Below are 23,993 nucleotides of genomic sequence, written 5' to 3' on the forward strand. Positions count from 1 at the left end.
GAGCCCCTCTCCTTTCTCTAGCTGTCAGCTCTGGAAGGGGGCTCTCCTCCTTTTCCTTATAAGTGGTTGGGCCACCAGGGACAGCAGGGATACGGTGGGGTGGGATTTGAGACTGACCTTCACCTGATTATTAACTTGGTTACTCCATGTTCACTTAAGGCCCCTCTGGGCATTCGTGACAGTCTGGTCTGTGGAGAGGTAGAAGGAGGGTCCCCAGCACTGGGTAGGCCTGTCAGTCATAGTCTAGGGAGCCCCTTCTGGCTGAATTGCAAGTTGAGTCTCCGCCCAGAAGAGGAGCTCTCAGAACTCCTCCTTAAAGAGAAAGTTCCTCGTGGTAGTGCAATCTCTTTTGAATGCGAGCGATCAAACTTCGGGGGTCTTTCAACGGTGGTTCTTGGAGTCGGGGCCAGGTCGGGGTACCTGAAGCGGGAAGAATCGAGGATCAGAGTGGACCATCGGGTTCCCAGGCCGCCGCCCAGAGCAGGGAGAAAGAATGGGGGCGCCGCCCCCGTCCCACGTCCGCTCCCGCCCCGGGCCAACCCCTTCCTCGCCGCGACTCGCCCGCTATCCCCACCCCCTCGCCCGCAGCGCCCAGTGGGAGGCGGGGGCCGGCCTTGCTGAGCCGGGCGCCGGGCTCTGATTTGCTGCGGGCGTTGGGGGGGTGGGTGGGGGATCGACCGCGTCCGTGGTGTCTGCCAGGAACGAGGGAGGGAGGGAAAGGGGGAAAAAGTGCTCAGCGCCGAAGGCGAGGTCCGCACTCCTGGTCCCGGCGGCTGGCGCAGGACCTCACTCCAGCGGAGCGCCCACGGGGAGCGGGTCGCGGGGCAGCAGCGGTGAGGAGGCCACGAGACTAGAAGGAGGAGGACAGGGAGCACGCGAGCAGCCAGCGAGGGGGTCCCGGCTGTTCCGGGCCACAGTCAATCCCCGCGCCGTGGGCGAGCGCTCCCGCTGCCCCTTCCAGAACAGCCACCGCTGCGGGGGAGATCGGGCGGGTGCCGAGCTTCCTATGACTCCCTGAAGTTGTCCTGCGCCGCTAGCGTCCTCCATCCGGGCCGTGTCTCTGGTCCCCGTGCATCGTGTGCGCCCCCAGCTCCCTGGCCCGCGCACCCCGCCGGCATGGACGTACACACCCGCTGGAAAGCTGCGCGCCCGGGCGCCCCGCTGCTGTCCTCGCCGCTGCTCCTGCTCCTGCTGCTGCTGTGGGCGCCGCCTCCGAGCCGCGCAGGTAAGAGTGCTCTGGGCGCCGGGGACGGGACCTCGGGGACTGCAGGAGGGGCGCTGAACCGCCGCGCCGCTGTCATCTCGGGCGCCTTCGCCGCTGGCCTCCTCCGAGCCTGCAGAACTTTCCCCCTTGGCCTGTGGAATGCACCGGGCCAGACAACGAATACCATTCGTTGGGGGCCCAGGAGAGGGAGCCGGGCCAACTCTATCCCCGCGGCGTACCGCCCCCTCCTCAAACGGGCCAGCTGGGTGGGGCTCTTGGTCGAGTCAAGGAAGAATCTGCCTCGTGTTAGATCCGAGCAGAGGTGGTCACACTTTTGTCCCCAAATCTCGCATTCTCTGTCCCACATCACAGGCAACCCGCTGCATCCCACGCAGCCCTTTAGCAGAAACTTTTCTTCTGAAAGCTGGGAAGGGCTGCCCCCTAGAGTCAAGGCCATTCAGTTCCTCGGGGACACCTAGGGGTGCAGGGAGAATCCCAGAAGTTTGAATCCCCAGCTTAGGACTTCAGTCGGTACACACCCTCTTGCTTGTCTGAGCTAACTTTCTGCTTTCCCAGGGGACAGAGTTCCCTGAAGTCCCCGCCAAGTCTTCAGGGGGCACTGGGGAGTCCTGTGAGGTAGGCCAGCCCTACTCCTAGTCTGACCTCAAACCTCCTAACCCACTAGAGGTAGTTTTCTTGGGCTTATTGCCCAAAGATGGGATGAACGGGAAGCCTGGCCAGGAGAGGGCCAGGAGTCTGGGCTGTGAGCTTTTCAGATGATCTGCAGATGTGAGACTCCTCCTGCCAGCATGGGCCCTGCGAAGGAGCCCTGATCCAACGGGAAGAATCAGGGGAGGTACTGGTTGTCCCTGTCTGTGTTTCAGGCTTCCAGGCTCAGGTCTGGGCAGGCATATTAACCTCAGCATCACTCCTGTTAGTTATCTGTGGGATACAACTTCCCAGACCCTTAAACACCATAGCCCAGGGTGGGAAGGCACCAGGCATGTGCTGGTATGGGGAGGTGAAGGTAGTTAGAGTTCAGGCAGCAGAACAGTGGGTGGCTGCAGCAGACAGTGGACTGGTCAGCCCTTGCCCAGTGACAGGGCTCTTCTTAGCTTAGCTGGTGCTACTAAAAGACTAACAGGAGACTCAATTTCCACGACCCATGGTCAATAACAATATTCTTCTCCTGCTTCCTGGACCATTAGTGTCCAGTGGGTACAGAATGAGCAATAGGGAGAATGGGAGGGGCCCCAGGGCCTGCGGGGACAGAGGGAGAGCATGGGAGGATTATGCCCACTCTACTGGAACTTGGACCAACTGACCTGGAGTTCTCAGGCTTAAGTTAGCAGTAGGGGATGATGAAGGCCCTCAGGAAAGTGTGAAGGAGAGACAAGATGGAGTCAGCCTCTCTTTTTCCCTCTACCCTCACAATGCTCCCCTGGTATTTAGTCCTGCCCAGCTTCTCCTCGTGGGCCCCCCACCCACTCCAGAACCTCAGGGGGATCCCTTCAGTGGAGTCCTCACCTGGGAAGCTGGGATTACCACTAGCATGGGCAGGGTGTTCCTGGCCCAACCATTTGCTCCAGCCCTGCCCTGTCCTGTGGCCACCCACCTCCCTGCTTCACCCTATCACTATGTCCCCCCCCACACACATCCCTTTGCTATTGAGGGTGTGGCCACTTGGAAGGGGCTGCCTGGGTCCTGGCTGTGCTCTTAGATGTTTTGCTTTGGACAAAAAAAAAAAAAAAAAATGACTTTTAGAAGCACATAAAGAAACTGCTTCTTTGGGTGGGCTTCGGGAGACTTCCCCCTCTGCTCCTGTGGTGTGACCCACTTTGAAGTCACCCTCAATGCGTGACAAGAGGGGCAGCAGTCAGCTTTTGATGCTGGCAGGTCAGGAGAAAGTGCATGCAGACCCTGCTCTGCTCTCCCTGTCAGGGTCTGCCAGATGTTTTCTGAGGTTCTGTGAGCACAGCTCTTCTCTCTCTTGGCCAAGTGTGTGAAGGAGTGAGAAGTCCAATTGCTCTGGGAGCTGCTAAAAGCCTTGGGGGCGGGGGGGGGGATGAGAAATGAAATGTGACCCCAATATTTGGAAATTGAGGTCATCTCCTCTATTTGCTATTGGTGGGCTTGGGTCACGTGACTGCCTTTTTTTTTTTTTTTTTTTTTTTTTTTTTTTTTTTTTGCAATAATTTGCAGGGAAAGCCAGCCAAGTTTTGTGAGACTTGACAGATACTGAATGGTTAAATTTCCTGTGACTCAATGAGTTGGCTACAGGGACATCCTTGGGCCTTCCTCCCCACTCCTCTCTCCTCTCTTCTCTCTCCTCTTTCCTCCTTCCCTTCTCCTCCCTCCCCTCTCCTCTTTCCCCTCTCTTCCCCTTATCCCTCCTTCACTTTCCCCCCAAAAGTCCAGTCTGGAGAAGCCCCCTGTGTCTGTCAAGGGTGAATTACTCTGTTGCAGGGTTGGAGCTGTGGGCCCTCCCCAGCTGTGTGGTAGATGGGCCCCCTCCCAGGGCTCGCTCATAACCTCTTCTCTGATGATGTTGTCTTGGGGGCTGGCCCTGCAGTGCTGGCCAGAGACTGCCTCTCTACCCCACCCTGTAGATATTTCTGGACGCTCCTCATAGCCACACCCTTAGCAGAGGGCAGCTGATGCCCGCTGCCTGCCCCTGCCTCTGGCTGGAAGCCTCTTTCTTCATTTTTTTTTTTTTTAAATCAACCTGTACCCTCTTGAAGGGTGACAATTGTTGAGAAGAATCCAGATTGTAAAGGTCTAACCTGGTCCCCACACCGCACAGCAGGGATGGTGAGAGGTACCCAGTAGGTCAGGGAAGCATTCTCTCCCCTGCCCCAGGATACTGTTGGCTGTATCTGGGGTTGTCCAGCCTGCCCATCGAGGGCTCAGGGAACAGTTAATACTGGAGGCTAGTGTGCTGGTTCCTGTCGAACAGAAGCTCCTCGACAGTGGAGAAGCAGAGCTGACTGAAGCCCCTGGCTCCCCTCCTGCCTAGCCCTGGCCCACTTGTTCTGTTCTTTGATATCACATTCATTACCTCACTTTCCCCTGGGAGACCCAGTACTCTGGGATACAATCCCAGCTTGGGGGGCCACTCCAGGCAGGGCCCTGGGGGACTGATGTGGTGTTCTGCTCCTCCAGTGCAATGTTTACACTCTTTCCTTCTGCTCCTCCTGCATCTCCATCTCTCCCCTCCCCTGTGCCCTTCCTTTCCTGTCTTCTTGCCTCCATTCTTCCTCCCTCCCTTTCTCTCTCCTTGAGGTCTCAGGGACTCCCCATCTCCTTTTGAACTGCCTAGGTTTTTCCCAGTCAACAGAACCTTCAAGTACCTCAGACTTTTAGCTTGCACTTGGTCTGGAGGTCCTGAGGGTAGTGGTGAGGTTCCTCATTCCGTCTCTGCATCATATATCTTTCTTGTTCTTGGGCCACCTCAGACATGCTGGGCCCCGTGAAGCAGCTTTGGAGGACACCTCCACGGGGTTCCCTGGTGGTCCGGCCCTTTTGCTTTTTATTATCATCCTTCACTGTGTTCCCTCCTTCTGGTTTAATCTTGCTCTTGTTGAATATACCAAACTTATCTAAGGAGGTTTGCCCGGACTGTCTCGCTTGGCTGGAAACCCCCTCATCAGGGGGTTGGCAGGTCCCCAGTTCTTGCCTGTCTTGTCAACCTTACACCCAGAGAGCAAAAGTGCTACCAACAAAGAACAAGCAGGTCCCCAAGGCTTTGCTAACTCTCTCTGGTATCCTCTTCCTGTTGAGGATGGGAACGTGTCCTAGCACTGTGTCAGCAGGATATAGTACAGACTAGACAGGCGTTGGCCTTGTCTGTGGGGACTCTGATGGTGGTTTGTAGTGGACAGCCCTTGGTGGGTTGATCCTTCAAGGGGTGTAAATGGCTGAGAAGCAAGCATGCACTGTCTCTGCCTCTGAGGTTGAAGGTTAGCTAGGTCGAGTCTCTGTGCCTCAGTTTTCATTTCTGAAAAACGGAAAGACTAGCATGTGCCGCTTTGAGGGGAGTCTGAGACTGACTGGGTGGCCTTGCCAGTGCCTCTTAGGCAGTGACTTAGGTACTGGGTCAGAGAGCCATCTCATAAGCTGTGTTCTGTGGTAATTTGCAGTTTCCTAAATCCTCTCCAAATGTCATGATTTTAGAAGCTTGGTCAGAGGAGCATGTGTGCAAGGAGGTGGCATACAGCTCCTCTCTTTTTACCTTGGCTTTCATTTGCATATGGCACCCTTGCTAGCCCCATTACAAGGGTATTGTAGTCACCTGAGGAGTACGTGTGAAGGCACTGGACAGGTCAACTTCAGGGTTCTTCTCACGTGTGTGTGTGTATAATGTGCTTGCCCATGTCTCTGTGTATGCTTATGCCTGCATGTGTAAAACAACTGTGTATATAAGTGCACATATGTGTGGGAGTATGAAAGCATACACATGATGCATGTGTGTTTTCCACAGCTGTTCTGAAAAGCTTCTTTGCTCTAGAGATGCTAGTGGCCCTGGAATCCCTGGAGCTCCCAGTGACCACAGATTCTGGGTCCTGCCACAGGGTGGGCTGGTCCACAGGTCCACCCAGTTTGATGAGAGCAATGTCATGTGACCCCTGGGCTCCTCATCTACTTGTATCCTATGTAATCAGCGTATATGCAGTCAGCACTTCGACAGATGCCTGTAGCAATTCTGGCTCAGCTCTTGGATGTGCCAGGATGCCAGGGATAGAGCCTGCCTGGGCCCTTCTCACAGGCCATCCTGCAGTCTCTGTAGGACATGATCTGATTGCAGACTCCGTGTTGGGGGTTGGGTAGAAAGAGCAAGTGGCTTGAATGAGGCAGCCTGCATGCTCATCCTGACTCTGATTCTTCCCAGCTGGGTACTCTATAGCCTGGGCCTCAGTTTCCCCATTTGTGAGCAGATGGGTATGATTGTAACGACAGCAGATCTCTGTGAGATTGATACAGTCATGTGAAGCCCAGATAATCTGCGTGATTACTGTCACGGTCACTGGGGTTCTTGATCTAGCTAGAAGCGGATCTCACTAGCTATGGAGGCCGTCTGCTCCCACTCTCCCAAGAGGGCCACACTGGGTCTCCAAGATGGGAAGCATGCCTTTGTGACTCTTCTACCTCTCCAGAGGCCCCAAGCTCTCCCGGCTGGCCACTGTTGGAAGTCTGTTCCCACCCACAAAGAGGATCTGGGGTCAGAAAGTGCAAATGGGCCTGGCCATTCATGATTCCTGGCCACCTCTTCTGGGTCCAGGGAGGGGGGGGATGAAAGTACTGAGGTGACACATTTTTGGTCATATCACAGAGTTCACTTTCTGTCACCATGTCAAGTAGTCTTAGCTCCTGTGAACATAGTCATTTTTCCAGGATATTCCCAACTTCAGTGATGAACCCACATCAGTGGTAAATGTTACCAGTATTTGGTGACTCAGACCTAAGACATGAACCACAGGCTGACCCACTTTCCTCAAAATGTAATAACTTGGCGTCCAGCAGAGAGGTGCTTCTGGTAATGACATGGATACTCTTGTTTCCTGACTATAAACTTGTTTCTTAACATTTTGTTTGTATTACATTTATTTATTTGTGTCTGTGTGCATGTGTATGTGTGTATATTTGTGTGTGTATTTGTATATGTGTGTAAGAGTATATGTGTATGTGTGTGTGTATGTATGTGTGTGTGCGTGTGTGTATGTATGTGTGTGTGCGTGTGTGTATGTGTGTGTGAATGTATGTATGTGTGCATATGTGTATGTGTTTATGTGCATATGTGTGTATATATGTGTGTGTATATGTATGTGTGTATGTGTATATGTGTGTATATGTGTATATATGTATGTGCATGTGTGTATATGTGTATATATGTATGTGCATGTGTGTATATGTATGTGTGTATGTATATATGTGTGTATATGTGTATATATGTATGTGCATGTGTGTATATGTGTGTGCACATTTGTGTATGTATGTGTGTATATATGTGTGTGTATATGTGTGTGTGCATGTGTGTATATATGTGTGTATATGTGTGTGCACACTTGTATATGTATGTGTATGTATGTGTGTGTGTATGTGTGTGCACATGTGTGTATGTATGTGTGTGCATGTGTGTATGTATGTGTATGTGTTCAGAGGACAACTTGATGGAGTTGGTTCTCCTTCTATCATCTGAGTTCCAGGAACTGAATTTAGGCTGCCAGGCTTGACAGGAAGTAACCATAACCTGCAGTGCAATCTTTCTGACCCCAATGCTGGCTTTTTGTGGGCAAATTTGATTTCCCACCCTTTTCTTTCCTACCAGTGCCTTGGCAATGGGGATTCTAATAGCATCCTTAAAAAAGAGAAAATGAAGAAAATCAGTGGCATTAAAGTGACATAAAAATGGTGTGTATGCGCACCTATGTGCGTGTGCATGTGAACGCATGAGTCTGCGGGCATGTGCATGCATATGTGTGTGTCTGCATATGTGTGCGTCAGCATGTGTGTGTCCATGTGTATGTGTGTGTGCCTCTGTGTGTGTATGCCTCTGTGTGTGTTCATGTGCACATGTGTGCACGTGTCTGCAGGTGTGTGTGTGTGCCTGTGTGTATCTGCATGTGTGTGTGCACATGTGTGTGTGCTTGTGTGTGCATGCCTCTGTGTGTGTGTGTGTGTGTGTATGTGTGTGTGTATGTGTGTGTGGTGCTGGGGACAGCTTAGAAAAGCAGTGTCCTCCCGGTGAGACTGGTGAGCATCTCGGCCTAAGTGGGCATTGTGATGTGGTGAGACCCAGAAAAGTGGGCCTCCAGCCTGTCTTGTACTACAATGAGGAAACTGGAATTTATATCTTGCTGGAATTTTACATCTCATAGCCCTTGTGGGTTCAGGGCACAGGTGAGCAACTGGTAAGCTCTCCCTGGATGACAGGAACTTCTGGAGTAGGGTGCATAGAGGGGACAGAGACCTGCGTAGATGGTTCTGTCAAATGATGTACAGTTATAGTGGGAAGCAAGCTTTTGGAATTTGTGCCAGTCTTTGGGGGAACCTGTCAAGATGAGATAGTTCCTACCAACCCCAAAGAGGCTTTGGAGAATCAAAAGAAGGCACTTACCAGTCCCTGTAAAGGACTGGCCAATCAGAGATCAGATTGTGTTTCCAGGCCTGCCTCTGAAGAAGCACTGTGCTAAGAATCCTGGAGCCCACTCCTTGCACTGTTGAAGGTAGGTTCCTCTGGATTAACGCAGAGGGCACGGCACCCTGTTGTTCTTTTTAGTTCATGTTCATCCTCATTTTAATCCTGTTCCCCAGGCATGACCTACGCATTGCTTGTGCTTTTGAGTGCTCCCCAGGCATGTCCTGTACAGTACATGTGCTCCTCAGACTTCTTTGGGTGGCACTAAATCTTGCAGATATGTACATGGAGACTCTGGCAAGCCAAGCCACAGGAAACCATGCAAGTTGTTCTCTGCTTTTGTAGTCCCCACTAAGCCATATATTGGTATATGGTCTTCAGCCCATGCTAAAAGCCAATGAGGTGACATTGTCCTGGCCCCCTGGGTGATTCAGAAAACAGCAACGTCCTTGCCACAGGCACTGGACAGTAATTCTCCCTTTCTGATACAGGATGAGCTATCCTAGGCATCCTCCTTTGGGAGGACAGTGGTCCAGGTGTATGCCCAGATCCATGCTGAGCCCAGCTAATTTTCCTCCATTGTCAGAGCTCGTGGAGGGCAGTGGCAGACAGTGTGGATGGCCTGCAATTGCCATGGTGGGCATAGAAAGAGCCCCTTGAATGTAGTCTGGCTCTGGGAGACTAACTGATATAGGAAGAACCTTTGGGGGAGGTGTTTTCTCAGCTTTTTTAGGGCTTGAGTTTGAGTGTGGGAGGGCCTGGCTGGGGAAATGTGTAAGAAGCTGTGTGAAATCTGGGGATGCCCCCACCAGCCCCTTCCTTACATGCTTCCTTCAGCAGAAGAATCAGGACACTGCCCACTTCCTTTCTGTGGGGTCCATCCAGTCTTCTCCAAAGGGAAGACTACTGGTCAGCAGACTCTTGTATACTTCCCAGATCTTAGGGAATCAGGGTTGGGCTGGAGTGTGTGGAGCTGAGAGGTTCTGGAGCATGGCTGAGAGTCTGTCAGCACTGAGGGTAGTGGGAGAAACTTGGTCCAACAAGGCCCTATATTCTGCAAAGTCCCCAGGTCTGCCTGCTGCTGGCCTTGCCCCATCCCCCTGCCTCTCCATCCACCCCCTAGATTAAGCAGATCGTTGGTATTACCTACTTTCAGTAGTGACTCTTTGGGTATATGTTCCTAAATGCCAGCCTCCTGGCTGAACTCCTTTGCCTGTCTGGACTCTCCCTGTCATCGCCCACAGGCTCTCTCCCTCTAGGCTGCATTAGTGTGGTCTTCTTTCTGGTGACACATCTGCGTGGGAAGGATGAAGAACAGAGCTTAGAGCGAGCGGGTCAGTGCCCTGGAGGTCCAGGCCAGAGGGGCAGAGGACAACTGTTTCCCACACCCTCAGACATCCAGTTCACAATCGGGGGTTAGGAGGGAGGGCCCCTGCATCTTGCCCTTCCCTGTGTGCTGGGACTTAGCACAACAGAGGCACCTACTGTGCCTGGGTTTCCCCATCTGCAGAGTGGACATAAAATGCCACCTCATCACCAAGGCAAGCTGGATGGAGATTGCATTACCTGCTGTAGCTTCTCTTGTTGTATGATACATATGATTTCAGTACGTGCCTGTGTGGTGCCTGCAGAGCTCACACATAGAGCTTTACTGCCTGGAGCTTATTAAGAAGCTTCAAGGAAGCTTGGGACCATCCCGCTTCCAGTCACCTATGGCTAGGCTGATGGTGTAGGCTCTAGCCCCTTCTATCCCCTGAGTAGACAATACGAAGCAGAGGGCCCGAGGTTGCTCTCCTGGAGCTTGTTCTGGCCGTGTGTCCCTGAGACATCTGTCTGCTGTTGGCTGGTGAGCTGAGTGGCAGGCACAGGACAGCCTCCACTCAGCCAAGCCTGGGGCTGAGGACGCGCTGTGACTGCCTAGTGTGTGACACAGGACGGGTACCCTGTGTGCTGTGCCCTGTATCAGGAAAGCTGCATCCCAGATGTTCTATGCTGTCATTCCAACTGCAGCAGCCTCTCCCTGATGCAACCCTGGCACGGAGGGCTAGTCCCCAGAGAGCTGAATGCTTGCCTTTTGCAGAGGGAAAGTAAAGCAGGAGATCCACTTCCTTCAAAAAGGGCCTGAGGGGCCTTGCAGGGGAACCTGGAATGAGACCAGCGGGTGGAGCCCAGGCACCCACGTAACAGTCAGCTTCAGTGGCCCCAGGACCCTGCCTTGTAGATGTGGGTTCTTTCATGGGGACAGTTCTAAGAAGCTCCCTGGCAATCCTCCCAAATTCTGTGATCAGTTGAGGCACAGTGAGATAACTCTGGGCACAATAGGTACTCCCCAGGAAGTCCTGCCCCCGCTGCCAGCTCAGTTGTATTTCAGGCACTGTAAAAGAAAGTTCAGCAGATATTAAGAGAAACAGGACAGTGGAGGATCCTGTGGGTCAGAAGAGTGTGTAACTGTCGGTGGGCCCTAGAGCATGCCGGTTAATCTCTCTGATCTGAACAGAATTGTTTGACTGGAAACAGGGCTGACAGTAGGTAGGACCAGAGATTGCTGTGGGCATCAAGCCATGATGGTGAGTTGCCTCCAGCCCATGTGGGTAGTAGATGGTAGCAGGATGGAAGATGGCCCATGATGTAACTGTTCTGTACCTTGTCTCTGTTACTGATTGGGATTGAGGAGCAGCCCTTAATTTCTGTGAAGGGTAAAGCTGCTGTGCTGGGTATAGTACCATGCCACCTCAGCCACAGTCACTTCCTTAGGACAGGGGTCCTGGTGGTGATGAGGGTGAATCTCTGGGTCACATGGGGGCCATCCTACCTTCCCCTGCACCTGACACCCAGGAGTGAAAAGGCTGGCTGGCACTGACAGATGCACTGAGAGAGTGCTTATAGAATCTGGGTTCTGACCTCCAGTCTCAGGCCACTTGCAGATAATTATACTCAATTGAGTTGGAGATTTATGAAGTCACAGGTCGGGAGGGAACCAGAAAGGGTCCATCTGTCATAATCCTGGTGCTGGGGAAAGGAGCCTGGCTGTCCTGATGCAGTCAGCTGGGGGCTTATTCTAGCTTTAAGGTCTTTGCTTCCAGTGACTGGATGGTCACTGAGGGCTGGCTTATCCAAGGCTTTCTTGGATGACCACCATGGTTCCCAAACATCTCATTTGGGTGGTATGCAGACAGGAGAGCCTACCCCAACCCCTGGCAGGTGCTATAAAATGTCTCCAAGCCGTTGTGTTAAACTCTGGCTTGAGGCTGGTGAGATGTTCCCTCTTTATCAGCAGTGATGGAAAATTGGGCTGCAAGTAGAGAGATCTTTCCTGCTCTTTTAGGCCCGCCCCATTTCTTCACTGTTGCTGGCTCTGTCCATGGGGAGGGGCAGCCCTGGGTCTCCTAGCTTTGGGGACTGTCTGTCCTCATATGCCCCGAGATTCCCTGAGTCCAGCCTGTGGACATACTTACTCCACCTCCTCTGCTTGGGGCTAGGGCTGGGCCGATTGCAAACAGCTGCTTGGCCCCTGAGGCGGATTTTCAGGCTCCAGGAGGGACTGCTGTGCTAGGGCATGGGCAGTGTGGCAGAAAGGCCACAGGGATGTCACAGGGGAAAGCCAAGATCTTTTCTCTGCTTGCCTTTGTACCCTAGGCAGACTGGAGAACAGGGAGTGGATCTCTGGTCAGGAAAGCCAAGGAGGGTCAGCCTCTGGACTGGAGGGGAGGGGCTGCGGGCTCCAAGCAGGCTCTGGGGTCTTGCTATTCCCCAAAGCTTCTGCTGGCTCTGGTAACGAGTGTGTGGGTTAAGGTAAAAGGGACCCTCCCCACATGAAGAGGCAAGTTTGTCCAATGGTCACTGCAAGTGAAGAGTAGGACTCCTCAGGGCGCTGCTTCCTCCTGCTCCCCTCTTCCCCTCCTTACACCCCTCCTTTTCCTTCTTTCCCTCTTCATCCTCTTCCTACTTCCCTTCCACTTCCTCCTCCTCTTTTCCCTTCTCAGTCCCTTCCTGTTTCTCCCCATTCTTCCTCCCCCTCCTCCCCTCCTCCTCCCCCTTCTCTCTCCTACTACCCCCTTTCCCTCCTCCTCCTACCTTCTCTCTCCTCCTCCGACCCCACCCTTCTCCCTCTTACCGAAGTGTTTTCCTACCTAGTCTATTCTAATGGCATTTTTTAATTTTTATTTTTATTTATTTTTTTTTGAGACAGGGTTTCTCTGTAGCCCCGGCTGTCCTGGAACTCACTCTGTAGACCAGGCTGGCCTCGAACTCAGAATTTACTGATAAGTGTGAGGAAGTTTATTTTAAAACAATTCTTTGCTATACCTATTGTATCATCATTTAAAGATGAAAGCAAGTTTGCATGCTAATGAGGTAGGTACACTTATTTATCTTTATATAAAGATTAAATCTTGGCTGAATATTGCTACGGCCAGATGTATAGTGGCCTCAATGTTTTTCAGAGATGCTCAATATCTTGATTTTATGACTGTCCATGCTGAGAATGCAACCTCATACAGATGTGAGGTACAAGCTGGCAGAATGCAGCCTCATACAGATGTGAGGTACAAGCTGGCAGAGGTGGGTTTGGGGCCATTTGATAAATTGTTGGAAATTTCACCCTAATCCCAAGCCAAAAGCCACTTAATGATTTTTTTTTTGTTTTCGTGAACACAACTAATTTTGTTTTGATGCTCAAATCAGCAGCTCAGATGACAACTTTTGCAAAATCAAACATTGTAGCATAATATAATTCAAAGATATGCTAATTTGATACTTGCTCCTGAGGGATGATGGTGGGGAAATATGAAAAGCTTGTGTCATTTGTTTGTGAGGAAATCATTATGGTTCTTTAAGAGCAGGACACAGCACACACGGGTGAAGTGTTGGTGTCCTAATGTGCAGTAGTCTGGACTCTGAGCTGAGGCATGTGTCGTGAGCATCTGTGCCCAGATCTGAGGTTGTAGTGAGGTCACACAATGCACTGTAGGTGGCCACTTGCCAGAGAAACCTTGAATTCATGGTGCATTTGATTTGAAATTAATGTTTGGTCATTGCTCATTTAGATACCTGTTACTATTGCCATAGTGTTTCATGACACTCCTCCATATTGTCATGTGACCCATGAAGCATTGCAACCTATGGTTTAAAGAGCTTGGCTCTAAGATAGGAGGCATCACCATCCCCACCTCTCCCCATTTCACAGGCAAGAAGACCAAGGCCCACAGAAGCTCTGCAACTGGCGAGGGGCAGAGCTTGAGCCCTTAAGATACCATCTATGCTCTGGGAATAACTGTCAGCCCGAGGGGTGGTATTCAGGCCGAGGGTCAGGGCCAGTAGAGAAGGCTGAGGCTGGTGGCAGATGACATTTTCGTCTCCACTGTAGGCATTTCCTTCTTTTTTTTTTTTTTTTTTTTTTTGGGTTGCGGGGGAGGGTCCATCCCTGTGTCAGGGACCAACAGGGGGTATGGGGACAGTGGCAGATGAGTGGTCCTGTGTGTGTGTGTGTGTGTGTGTGTGTGGTCATTCAGGCTGGGGTTCAGGTTCCTGTCCCTGGGCTTCCTAAAGCCCACAGCCCTGGTTCCTATGCTCTGCTCCATTTTATCTTTGGAGAACTCTGTGGGTTTGCTTTCCACAGCATCCAGCTGTGAGGAGCCTGTTTGTTTAGGAGTCTGAGTCACGTTTTTCCATTTTAGTGGGAAGAAAGGTCAGATAGTGGGGATTATGGCCAGGTGTAGGGGCTGTCTGTTCTATCTCAGTTGACAGCTGATGAAATAAGTGTGGGAGATGCTCTGGGGAAGCCAGACACTGATGGCAAGAGTGGGTGGGTTGCTGGACCTGCCCCCCCCCATAAGCAGGGTGGGGCTTGATTCTTTAGTTAGAGGGTCCAAGAATCAAGCTGCAACAGCTTAGCAATAAGCTCGGTGTGTCCAGAGAAACTAAGCATGGCGTAGCCCACCGTTAAATCGTGAGCTCTTTGGAGAAGAAAATTAAAAACTCTGAGAACAATGTCTGGTGATCTGGCTGTCTTAGTGTGCCCCACAGGGCTCTGGTCCTACAATTGGTGCTTGCTACCTAGGCCACCCACCTGACCCCGCGGTGTACCCCGAACACTACAAGAGAGGGAGAGGGAAAGATCAGCTTGTACTTGTGATCTTAGACGTTTGGTCATCAGTGGACCAGAGTTCCCAGCACACAGTAGCAGAAGATGGCCCTAGCACTGTGGACTTGGAACTCAGGTCTCTGGCTGTAGGGGGAAGAGAAAGCATCACCTAGAGGCCGGGGGTGGCATTGCACGTCAGGACGTCTTCCCATTTAAAATTGGGTGTGGCTTGAGTGGCCAGTGTGACTTCAGGAGTGTTGTGTCTTGCCTGTTCCTTAGTTTCTTCACTCGCAGGGTGGAGTCCTCACCCAGGATGATGTCCCCATCCTTCATAGGCTTGTGGTGGGGATCTAAGGAGGCAGAGTTGAGGCTACAAAGAACCAGACAGGTCTGGAGTTTGCTGTATCATGAGCTGTATCATAGTGGACCAGCATGGGTCATGCCTAGTGAATCCTTTCTGGGATTAGCTGAAAGTAATTTGCAAACTCTAGGGTGTCCCTTGAACAAGAGTATAGCCTTGCTGGAGTAGCAGTTGGTGTTGGGAAGCCCTGGTCCACGCTGCCCATGCCTTTCTGGGGCAGGACACAAGAGTCCTGGAAAGGTAATCTGAGCACTGTAGGGCTGAGCTGTTAGGCTAGATGTCCTGATATCTGCAGGTAGGGTGTGCCCAGGCACACCTAGGGACTGTAGGTTGGCCAAGGAACCTGCCCACCGATGTGTGGTGGATCAGAATATTTGGTCTGGGGCCCTACTGTACTATTCCCTCTTCAGACAACAGATCCAGACCCAGAGTTGCGTATCACAATTCCCATGGCGATTTGAACCGCCCTGGGTCTCTCAGTGATGCCTAGGAAAGTAGCAGACTTGAAGCTGCCCATGGTGATGGGCATCTGTGTTCTAGCATAATCTCTCTGATGTCTCCAGAGAGCCCTGTGGCCCTGCACATAGCTAAGTGTTGGGAGTAGAGCTGTGTGCTGCCACAGTTTTATGGAGTACCAGGGATTGAACTCAGGGCCTTGTGCATTTTAGGCAAGCACTTGACAGATGAGCTGCATTCAAGCTTTGACTTAATATCTGTGTACCTTTCACCCCATGAGGTTGCTACCCCTTCCCCTAGAAGGACTTCTTAGGTGACTATGCCCACAAGGAGCCATCCTGAGGTTGGGTTGATACTCTCCTGAGATCTCTGTCTTTCTCTGCAGCTTTCTGCTGACCAGCTAACCCTGCTGTCTCTCGGAGTGTCCATTCCTCAGATGCTGCTTTTAGCCTCAGCTCAACTCATTCTAGGATCAACCATTTCACCCCAGCCTTGTTCTGCAACGATTTAAATACAGCCTGCTGCTCCACACTCTGGCTGCTTCTTTCTGCTTGAGCCCTTCCCTTGAACAGCTCCTGTCGTCTACAACATTGAGGGTGGGAAGTGAGACTGTAAAGGACTCCCTACTCTACACACACACACACACACACACACACACACACACACACACACACATAATCCCAGCCTCCCTCCCAGAGCTAAGACTAAGCCCAGTAGAAGACACCAGGCCCTGCCGTGTGCGCTTTCTGCCTCAGTGCTCACGCCTGGTCAATGTCTTGGCCAGCAGATACATTCCTTGGCAGAGAGGCAGTCTGACCTCTTTCCAGTCACTTATAAAACTGTTTCCTGGTCTGGCTTCTCTAGTGATGTTGCAGCCAGGGCAGAGCCACAGCTGATCAGCCTTGGCATCCCTCTGTTCCTTCCATGCTCTTCCATGTTCCTTCCCTGGCCAATGTCAGATTAAGTGAGTACCAGGATGCTCTCAGACCTGCCTGGTTCTTGCCTGTTCAGCCATCACTTTCCTTTCCATTTGGACATTCATACTGGCTCAGGGACATCCTCCATTTGTAGGTGCCAGAGGAGCTGGCCTCTGTTCGCCCTGTCACTTTTCCTGACTCTTAGCTGGGCACACAAAGTTTTCTGCCCAATGACTCTCAAATTTGAATCTCATTTGTGAGCCCCCTTCTATATTCCTCAGTGATCATGGATGAGTCCCTCCTACATCCCTGGAACTTCACTGGTGGGGATCCTCTTATATTCCTGGGGGTTATGGTAGACCCTCCCACTTCCCTAGGTAGGGATCACACACAAACATGGGTGTTGATGGCAGAGTAGCTTCACTGGCAGGAATTCTTCCTGGGCCTCTCCACTGTCATCCTCACGGCTGTGACTTTACCTCTCCTCTGATCTCATCCTTGGCCTCGGTTCTGACAGCTCTTCAAGGGATGGGTTCATATAGCTGCCCACTTGGGTGGGAGCCTGCTGCTGAGCTCCCAAACTGTTGTTACTTGTGTCTCTGTTGGGCCATAAGTTCAAACCAGAGTCTGTATTGTGGCCCTCAAGTCCAGAACTATTAACCATAGGAGAACGTTGTCTGCTTCATTCCTGAGGCTGCTGTACATCTACCAAATGCCCTGCCTGTTCTGCTAAGCCCCAAAATTCAACTCAGCAATACCTCTTTGGGTATTGGCTATGTCCAAGGCACTGTGTGTGGCTTTGCCAAGGAATGGTTAAAGAAATGTCTTTCCTGAAGTATAACACAGTGAGCTCTGTGCACCTGGAATTGGCACACAGCTGGCACAGCCTCAAGGAGAAGAGTGATGTCCTGGCTGGGCCATGGGATCTTTGAAATCTGAGCTGCATCCTGGAGCTGGTCATGGCAGCACTGTGGCTTTACCCACATGAGGCCTAAACTACCTATGCAGCTCTGGTTCTCATGCCAACCCAGGAGGGAGGAAGAGCAGGCCCCATTCGGGTTGGGTCCCCAGGGGTCACAAGTTAGTCTGATGAGGATAGCACTGGCAGAGTCTGGGTTCCCACTGAAGGTGGCCTCCCCGTGTGTTTCCCGCCTCTTCCTTTAATGATGATGATGATAATAAATAATAATAATATATATGCTTGTGGTGAAAGATGCATTTCATTGCAATGACCTTAGAAAATAGGAAAATTAATGAAAAAAGTGGCTAAAACCATCTATAATTCGTAAAGTCACAGCTCATGGTTCTGAATGGAGAGAGGAAAGAAAGGAGGGGATTTGTCACAACGGCTGCCTGGGGAGTACCTGGACACCATTCCAGTTCCTGCAACATTCTACCAAGGACCTCTGCTCATTGGATCCCCTACCTGAAGATGACAGCCTTGAGGCCTGCATGCAGCAGGGAGGACTCACTGTCCTTGTGCTGTGTGTGCTGTAGGTTTCACCCTGTCTGTCCTGACCTCTGGGAGTGCTTGCTTTGCTACAGTGTCTCTCTCTTATTGGTGGACATTTGGGTCCCCAGGGCCCAGGCCTCATATAATAAGCCACCTATTACAGAGAAAGCATGCTCCAGGGGTGGGTGGCAAGAAGGCTCTGGCCTCTTTCTTGGACTCATTTAGGGAGAACATGTTGGGGGGCTGGTGAGCAGTGTACCCCATTCCATGTGAGCTGCGGGTGGGAGTCGTATAACCCTTGCCCTTAAAAGTCAGGGCACTAGCAGAGTTTAGGGTCTAATAAAGGCTGCAGTTTCACAAGGGCCTTGCAATCACTGAACTGGGCTGGGATAATGGAGAAGCCGTCTGGGGCAAAGATGCCTCTGTCTACCGCCTCTCACACCAGATTAATTCCAGATGGATCAAAGATGTGAACTTTAAAAATGAAACCACAGAACCACTAGAAGAAAGCCAGGGAGATAGATGTTTATGATTCTGAGGCCATGGTGGGGGTGGGGTGGGAAAATGACCTTGTTAGTGTGACATAGACCTCAGAAATTGTAAAAGAGAATTATTATTTGGGTTTTTCTGTCTGGCTGAAGGTAGAAGCAACCATCAGTTGCAAGAAAAGAATGTAAACCCATGTCTCAGGAAATGGGTCAATATGGTATCGTATGCAAAGAGTTCCCACAAATCAATAAAAAGTTCACAAGTCTAACCAATTCTCCGAAAGGAAAACACTTGGAATTTTTATACATTTGAAAACTGTAAAACTTTAACAAGGATAGCACAAAGGTGAATCCTCAGGACCAAGGATACACTATGACTGTCAGCTAGGGAAGTGAACACCTCGTAACTTTTACAATAGGCAACCAACAGTAGCGATTGAGACATTAAAGTGCACATGCTCTTCTGACCCAGCAGCTCTGCCCCTTGGAGTGTGTTATATTCCTCACTCGTGTGTGCAAGGTGCTGGTCCTTACCTACTTCTTTTCAGAGATGAATGCGGGACCCCAGAGGTAAGCTGCTGGGGAGCAGGCAGATGCACAGCTGCAGAGAACAGAGGCAGTGAAGTGTGAGCCAGCTGCTCTGAGCTGCATGCCTTTTGGCTGAAAGAACAGTAAAAAACAATTTGTGGCCTTAAATGTTTATAAAGCAAGGGCTGGGGAGATGGCTCAGCGGTTGAGAACATGTACTGTTGTGGAGGACCTGAGTTTGGTTTCCAGGACCAATGTTATGAGGCTAACAACCACTTGTAACTCCAGTTCCAGGGGAATCAGTGACCCTTTCTGAACTCTATGGTACCTGCATGCATGTGCGCGTGTGCGCTCGCACGCACACACGCACACACGCACACACACACGCACACGCACATGCACAATGAAAAGTAGGCTTTTAACAGTTCATGAAGCTGCCGGACAGTGGTGATGCATGCCTTTAATCCCAGTACTTGGGAGTCAGAAGCAGGCAGATCTCCAAGTTCAAGGAGACTAGCTTAGTCTACATAGTGAGTTCCAGGACAACCAGAGCTACACAGAGAAAACAAAAACAAGACAAAACCAAACATACAAACAAAAAAGTTTGTAAAGCAAACCCAGGATAAGTCTGCAAGTGGTTCACCAATGCACCTTCTCTTATGTGAGGTCGTGAGCCTGCAGCTGAGGACTGCCAGGACCTAGTGGTCTTCAGCTGCTAGTTTTACAGCAGGGGAAACTGAGGCTGCCACAGGCTTCCTCAAGCATCACTTGGAAATTGGGTCTCCCGGCTCAGTGAAGGCTCCTGGACTGTTCTGCTCAGACACTGTAGCCTCTTTTCTGCAGTGTGGCTTTTGGTTTTTCGGTTAATCTATTCAGGAGTAAGAGTCCTTCTTGGTGTCATTGAGAACTCATTGTAAGTACAGGCACTGTACCTCACCCTCATCCACCAGCTACACATTCCAAGCCTCCCTGGGATGCTTGAAACCACAGTTATAGAGATGCCTGGGTGTGCTATGTTTGTTCCTGTGTATACATACCTGTGGCAAGCTTTCCTGCACAAATTGGGCACAGTTCCAGAGGAACAACTGCTCATCTGTATTTGTAACATGGTAACAGTATGTTATAATAAATGTATTTTGAATGTCTGAATTATTTTTTTTTCTGGACCTTCCCATATCACATTTGAGGACTGAGATTCTCACTGTAGCTGAGTTAACTGCGCTCTGGTGTTGGATCTGGGCTGCTTCCAGCTGTAAGCTGTTGTAAATAGAGCTTGGGTGAACATCTTTCCAGAAGATTCTTTCAGCCTCTGATTGTTTCCTTAGGGTGAATTCTGAGACACTTACTCATGCCAAACATAGGAATAGTACAGCCCTGTAGTCTTTGAATTCCATTCCTGCCACAGTGGGCAATTACCACCTAGCTACCACATCCTGGATGGCATGCCCCTCAGGTGTCAAGGTAGACCTCACCTGTAAAATGGGTGTGTGTATGTGGGGGGTGGTTCAATCCACCACAAAGAAGTAATCTTCTGTTTACATTTCTGGAGAAGTAGCCATGAATTGTTGCTTAAAGTTTGGGACCCAGCTTGGCCCTTTCTTACACTTGTCATGTGCTATGTCCCTTAGGCCTTCAGGTGAATGTGAGTTTCCTAGTGTAGAGAATGTGAGAAGTACTTCCAAGTCATGGGGTCAACATGAGTAGCTGAACTGTTAGGAATAAGAACAACACACCTACACTCTAAGCTTTATAGCTGTTCTTCTGTTAGTCAGAAATCATGATGGAACCTTCTAGAAGCCAGTGGACACCTAACAGATACTAACCATACTCCTGTTCTCTTCTTCCCTTTCTGGACATTTGTATTTGCCAAGTCCTAGCTGGGGCCCACTGAGCACGCATATGGTATTCTGCTGGTGTCAGGGTCCTCTCCCTGCCAGGCGTCCCACTGGTTGACTGTGTTTGGGAAACGCATCACAGCTTGAAGCATCTGTAAGGTAGTGGAATGGGCTGGGTGCTGCTGAGCCATGGGGAGAGGGACCAGCCTGAGCTGGAAGAAGATGGATGTCATGAAAAGCCTCTCAGTATCCCTCTTAGGAAGGCATTGTCCAGAATAGAATGCTAATGATGTGCGGCCCAGGAGGGCTAGCTGCAGCTCCGGAGCCTGCCGAGTGGTGTAGGAGGGCTAGCTGCAGCTCCGGAGCCTGCAGAGTGGTGTAGGAGGGCTAGCTGCAGCTCCGGAGCCCGCAGAGTAGTCTAGAGAGCCCCTTCCTATCTGTTCTTGGGAATAAGCCCTTGAGAGCCAAGGTGGCTTACTTATGACAGGGGGTAGTGTTCAGCCATGGCATGGGCTTATGGAAGGAAGGAGTCTCTTTCCTGCACCTCAACCTTGGGTCATTTCTGTTCTCCACAGAACTGACCTTGAGCTTTAGAAATGGAAAAATGCTTTCTGGTCCTAGGGTGTGGTGTGAGATGTTTTTCCAAGGGTCAGAGTGACCAATGCATGGTTTTATCTCATGCAGTTGAATTAGATCATTTCAGAGTCATGCAGATAATCAAATAGAGGGACCAAAAGGACTGGTAGGAAGGTATCCATCTACTTGCTGTTATAAACAGTAAGCAAACAGCTGGAAACAAGCCAGGCAGCCTGTACACAGAATCAGCAGATGCCTCCCAATAGGGTGTACTCTATGATCTGACAGCAACATTGTTCAGACCTAGAGAACTTTGTGAATGGAGTGTGTACTCATGGTGTTAGGTTGTTACTGGCTGCATCTGTAACCTGATATGTATCCAATTTACCTTCCTCCTCATTTTGCTGTCTTTCCAGCAGTTAAAAGGCATTAAACCATCTCCAGGGGCCGATTTCCTTCTGTTTCTAAAACCGTTTCTTCTAACGAGAATTTAAAGGCAATGCCAGCTTGCTGCCCAGGCTGGGAGAACCTAGCGGCCAACAGACACATTTGCCTTTTGTCCACATTTCATCTGAAAGGGCAAGGGTGAGGCAGACCCAGGACTTGCCAAGCAGCCCTGGGCGGACTTACCATGTAGGGTGGCCGCCTTCACATGCCAGTCTCCTGTGATATATACACAGCTCTACGAATTGAAAAACATGGTTTTGTTTTAGAAAGGCCAGTTGAAAACTGCCCACTATCATGGCAAAGACCATGGGTACTGGGACCATCTTGCTGTTTGGGGTAAACACAAAGAGAGACTGGGTATTTATCTATAGAGTGCTGCTTGCTAACTGGCACTCGTCTGTTTAGTATGCTATAAAAGCAGTGTGTTCATAGGGAAACATTAAAAGGTACCAAGAAGTAGAGAAGAAACAAAAGTATCATAATCTCTTACTTGTTTAAGTTATGGTGATGGCAGTTGGCAATGATGATGATTGTGATGATGGTGGAGATGTCGATAATGGTGGTGACGACTCTAATGACTGTAATGATGGTGGTGGTGATGATGGTGAAGATGGTGATGTTGGTAGCCATGGTGAAGATGATGGTGACAATGTTGGTTTCTATTCATTGTAGTCAAGCACATCATTAAATGAATACCTATTTGGTTTTTCCTAGTTATCTGTGTCTTTGTATACAAGTTTGGGATTACATGTACTTTGTACAAATGTTTTAACTCAAACTCTGATGAGCAAATCTCAGTAAGCAAGGGATAAAGAAGACTTCTTCAATCTGATGGAAGTCCTGTATGTAAAATCCGTGCTGAGCACAGATCGAGAAGCAGGGTGAGGCCACATACTTTCCGTTTAGCCTGGAGTGGAGATCCTTGCCCATGCAATAAGTCAGGAAAAGGAAACAAAGGTTATAAACTGTAAAGAGAGAGAGAGACTGTCTTTATTTGTAAGTGATGGTTGTCTAAGGAAAAACCCAAAGGAATTCACAAAGCAGCTTCAAAAACTAATAATACTGTCTAGGATGATAATAGGGTATGAAACCAATGTACGAAAGTCAGTTGTACTTCTAGACAGGAGTAATAAACAACCAGAAATGGGAAACTTGAGGGCGTTGCAGTAGCATCGATGTGGAATTCTTGAACTCAGTAGAACAAAGCAAAACATGTAGGGTCTGTATAGCAAGTATTACAGAATATCACTTAGCAAAATAAAAATTGTAAACACTCTGAGCTCACAGATCAAAAGACTCACATCATTAGGGCATCCTTTGTCCTAAACTGACCCACAGATTGCAGGGGATGCTGGTTAACATCTTATAAATAAAGAAGGAGGGTGATTCTGTACTTTATGTAGTGTGTGTGAGTTTGTGTATATGTAGTGTGTGTGAGTTTGTGTATGTGTGCAATGTGCATGCTTGTGTGTGGAGGCCGAGGCTGATGCTGGTGTCTTCTTCAACTGCTCCGTGTTATTTTTGAGACAGACTCTCACTGAACATGGAGCTCATCACCTCAGGAGGCCACTGAGCTCCAGGAGCCTGCCTGCCTGTCTACCCCCTGGCCACCCCCCCAGCACCCTCCCAAGCACCGCGGTTACAGGCACGCACCACTGCCCATGCCAGGCTTTTATGTGGGTTTTGGGGAACCTGAGCTCAAGGCCTCATACGTGTGAGATGGACTTTCCTGACATCTCCCCAGATTCCGTGTTAGAGGACTCAAGCTGAGTAAGGCAGTGGTTCCCAGCCTTCCTAAAGCTGTGGCCCTGAATACAGTGTTTCATGCTGTGGTGACTCTAAATGATAAATTACTTTAAATGTTGCTACTTCATAACTGTAATTTTGCTACTCTTATGAATTGTTATGTAAATATATGATATGCAGGATATCTGATATGCGACCCCCAAAGGGGTCACAAGCCATAGGTTGAGAACAGCTGGCTTAAGGTTTGTTATCTGTAGTGATCAATGTTGACATAAAGGCACAGATTCATGGACAGAACAAAGTAGATGAGTAGTACACACACACACACATACACATGTACACACACATGAATACACACATGCACACACATGTACACACATATACATGTACACACACATGAATACACACATGCACACACATGTACACACATACACATGCACACACATACATGCACATATACATGTACACACATGCACATGTGTATACACATGTACATGCATACACACATACACACACACATGCATGATTGTTTGATATTTGTTTGCTCCTTTGTTTTGAGACAGGGTCTCACTATGTAGCCTTGTCTGGCCTCAAACTCAGAGATCTACCTTCCTCTGCCTCCAGATGGCTGGGATGAAAGGCGTGCGCCATCATGCCTGGAAAGATCATTTGATTTGATCAAAGCACTAGTGGTGCAAGATAGTCCTTACTAAAAACTTGTGTAAAAAAAAAAAAAAAACCCTGGATGTACAATTACAAAGGCAT

At 50.0% G+C, this 23,993-nt stretch overlaps 1 protein-coding gene across 2 annotated transcripts in view; it reads left to right on the plus strand.

Moving 5' to 3' along the window:
• Positions 1-760: 760 nt before the first annotated feature.
• Positions 761-23,993, plus strand: part of Col5a1 (collagen type V alpha 1 chain) — a 154,001-nt gene continuing 130,768 nt past the window's right edge. For both annotated transcript variants that reach the window (XM_034496506.2, XM_034496507.2), the window contains exon 1: positions 761-1,225. In XM_034496506.2, coding sequence (XP_034352397.1) covers positions 1,117-1,225 — 109 coding nt within the window. In that variant the 5' untranslated portion in view covers positions 761-1,116. The remainder of the gene's footprint in view (positions 1,226-23,993) is intronic.

Source organism: Arvicanthis niloticus, chromosome 2 (genome assembly GCF_011762505.2).
Source record: "Arvicanthis niloticus isolate mArvNil1 chromosome 2, mArvNil1.pat.X, whole genome shotgun sequence".
NCBI classification, from domain to species: domain Eukaryota; kingdom Metazoa; phylum Chordata; class Mammalia; order Rodentia; family Muridae; genus Arvicanthis; species Arvicanthis niloticus.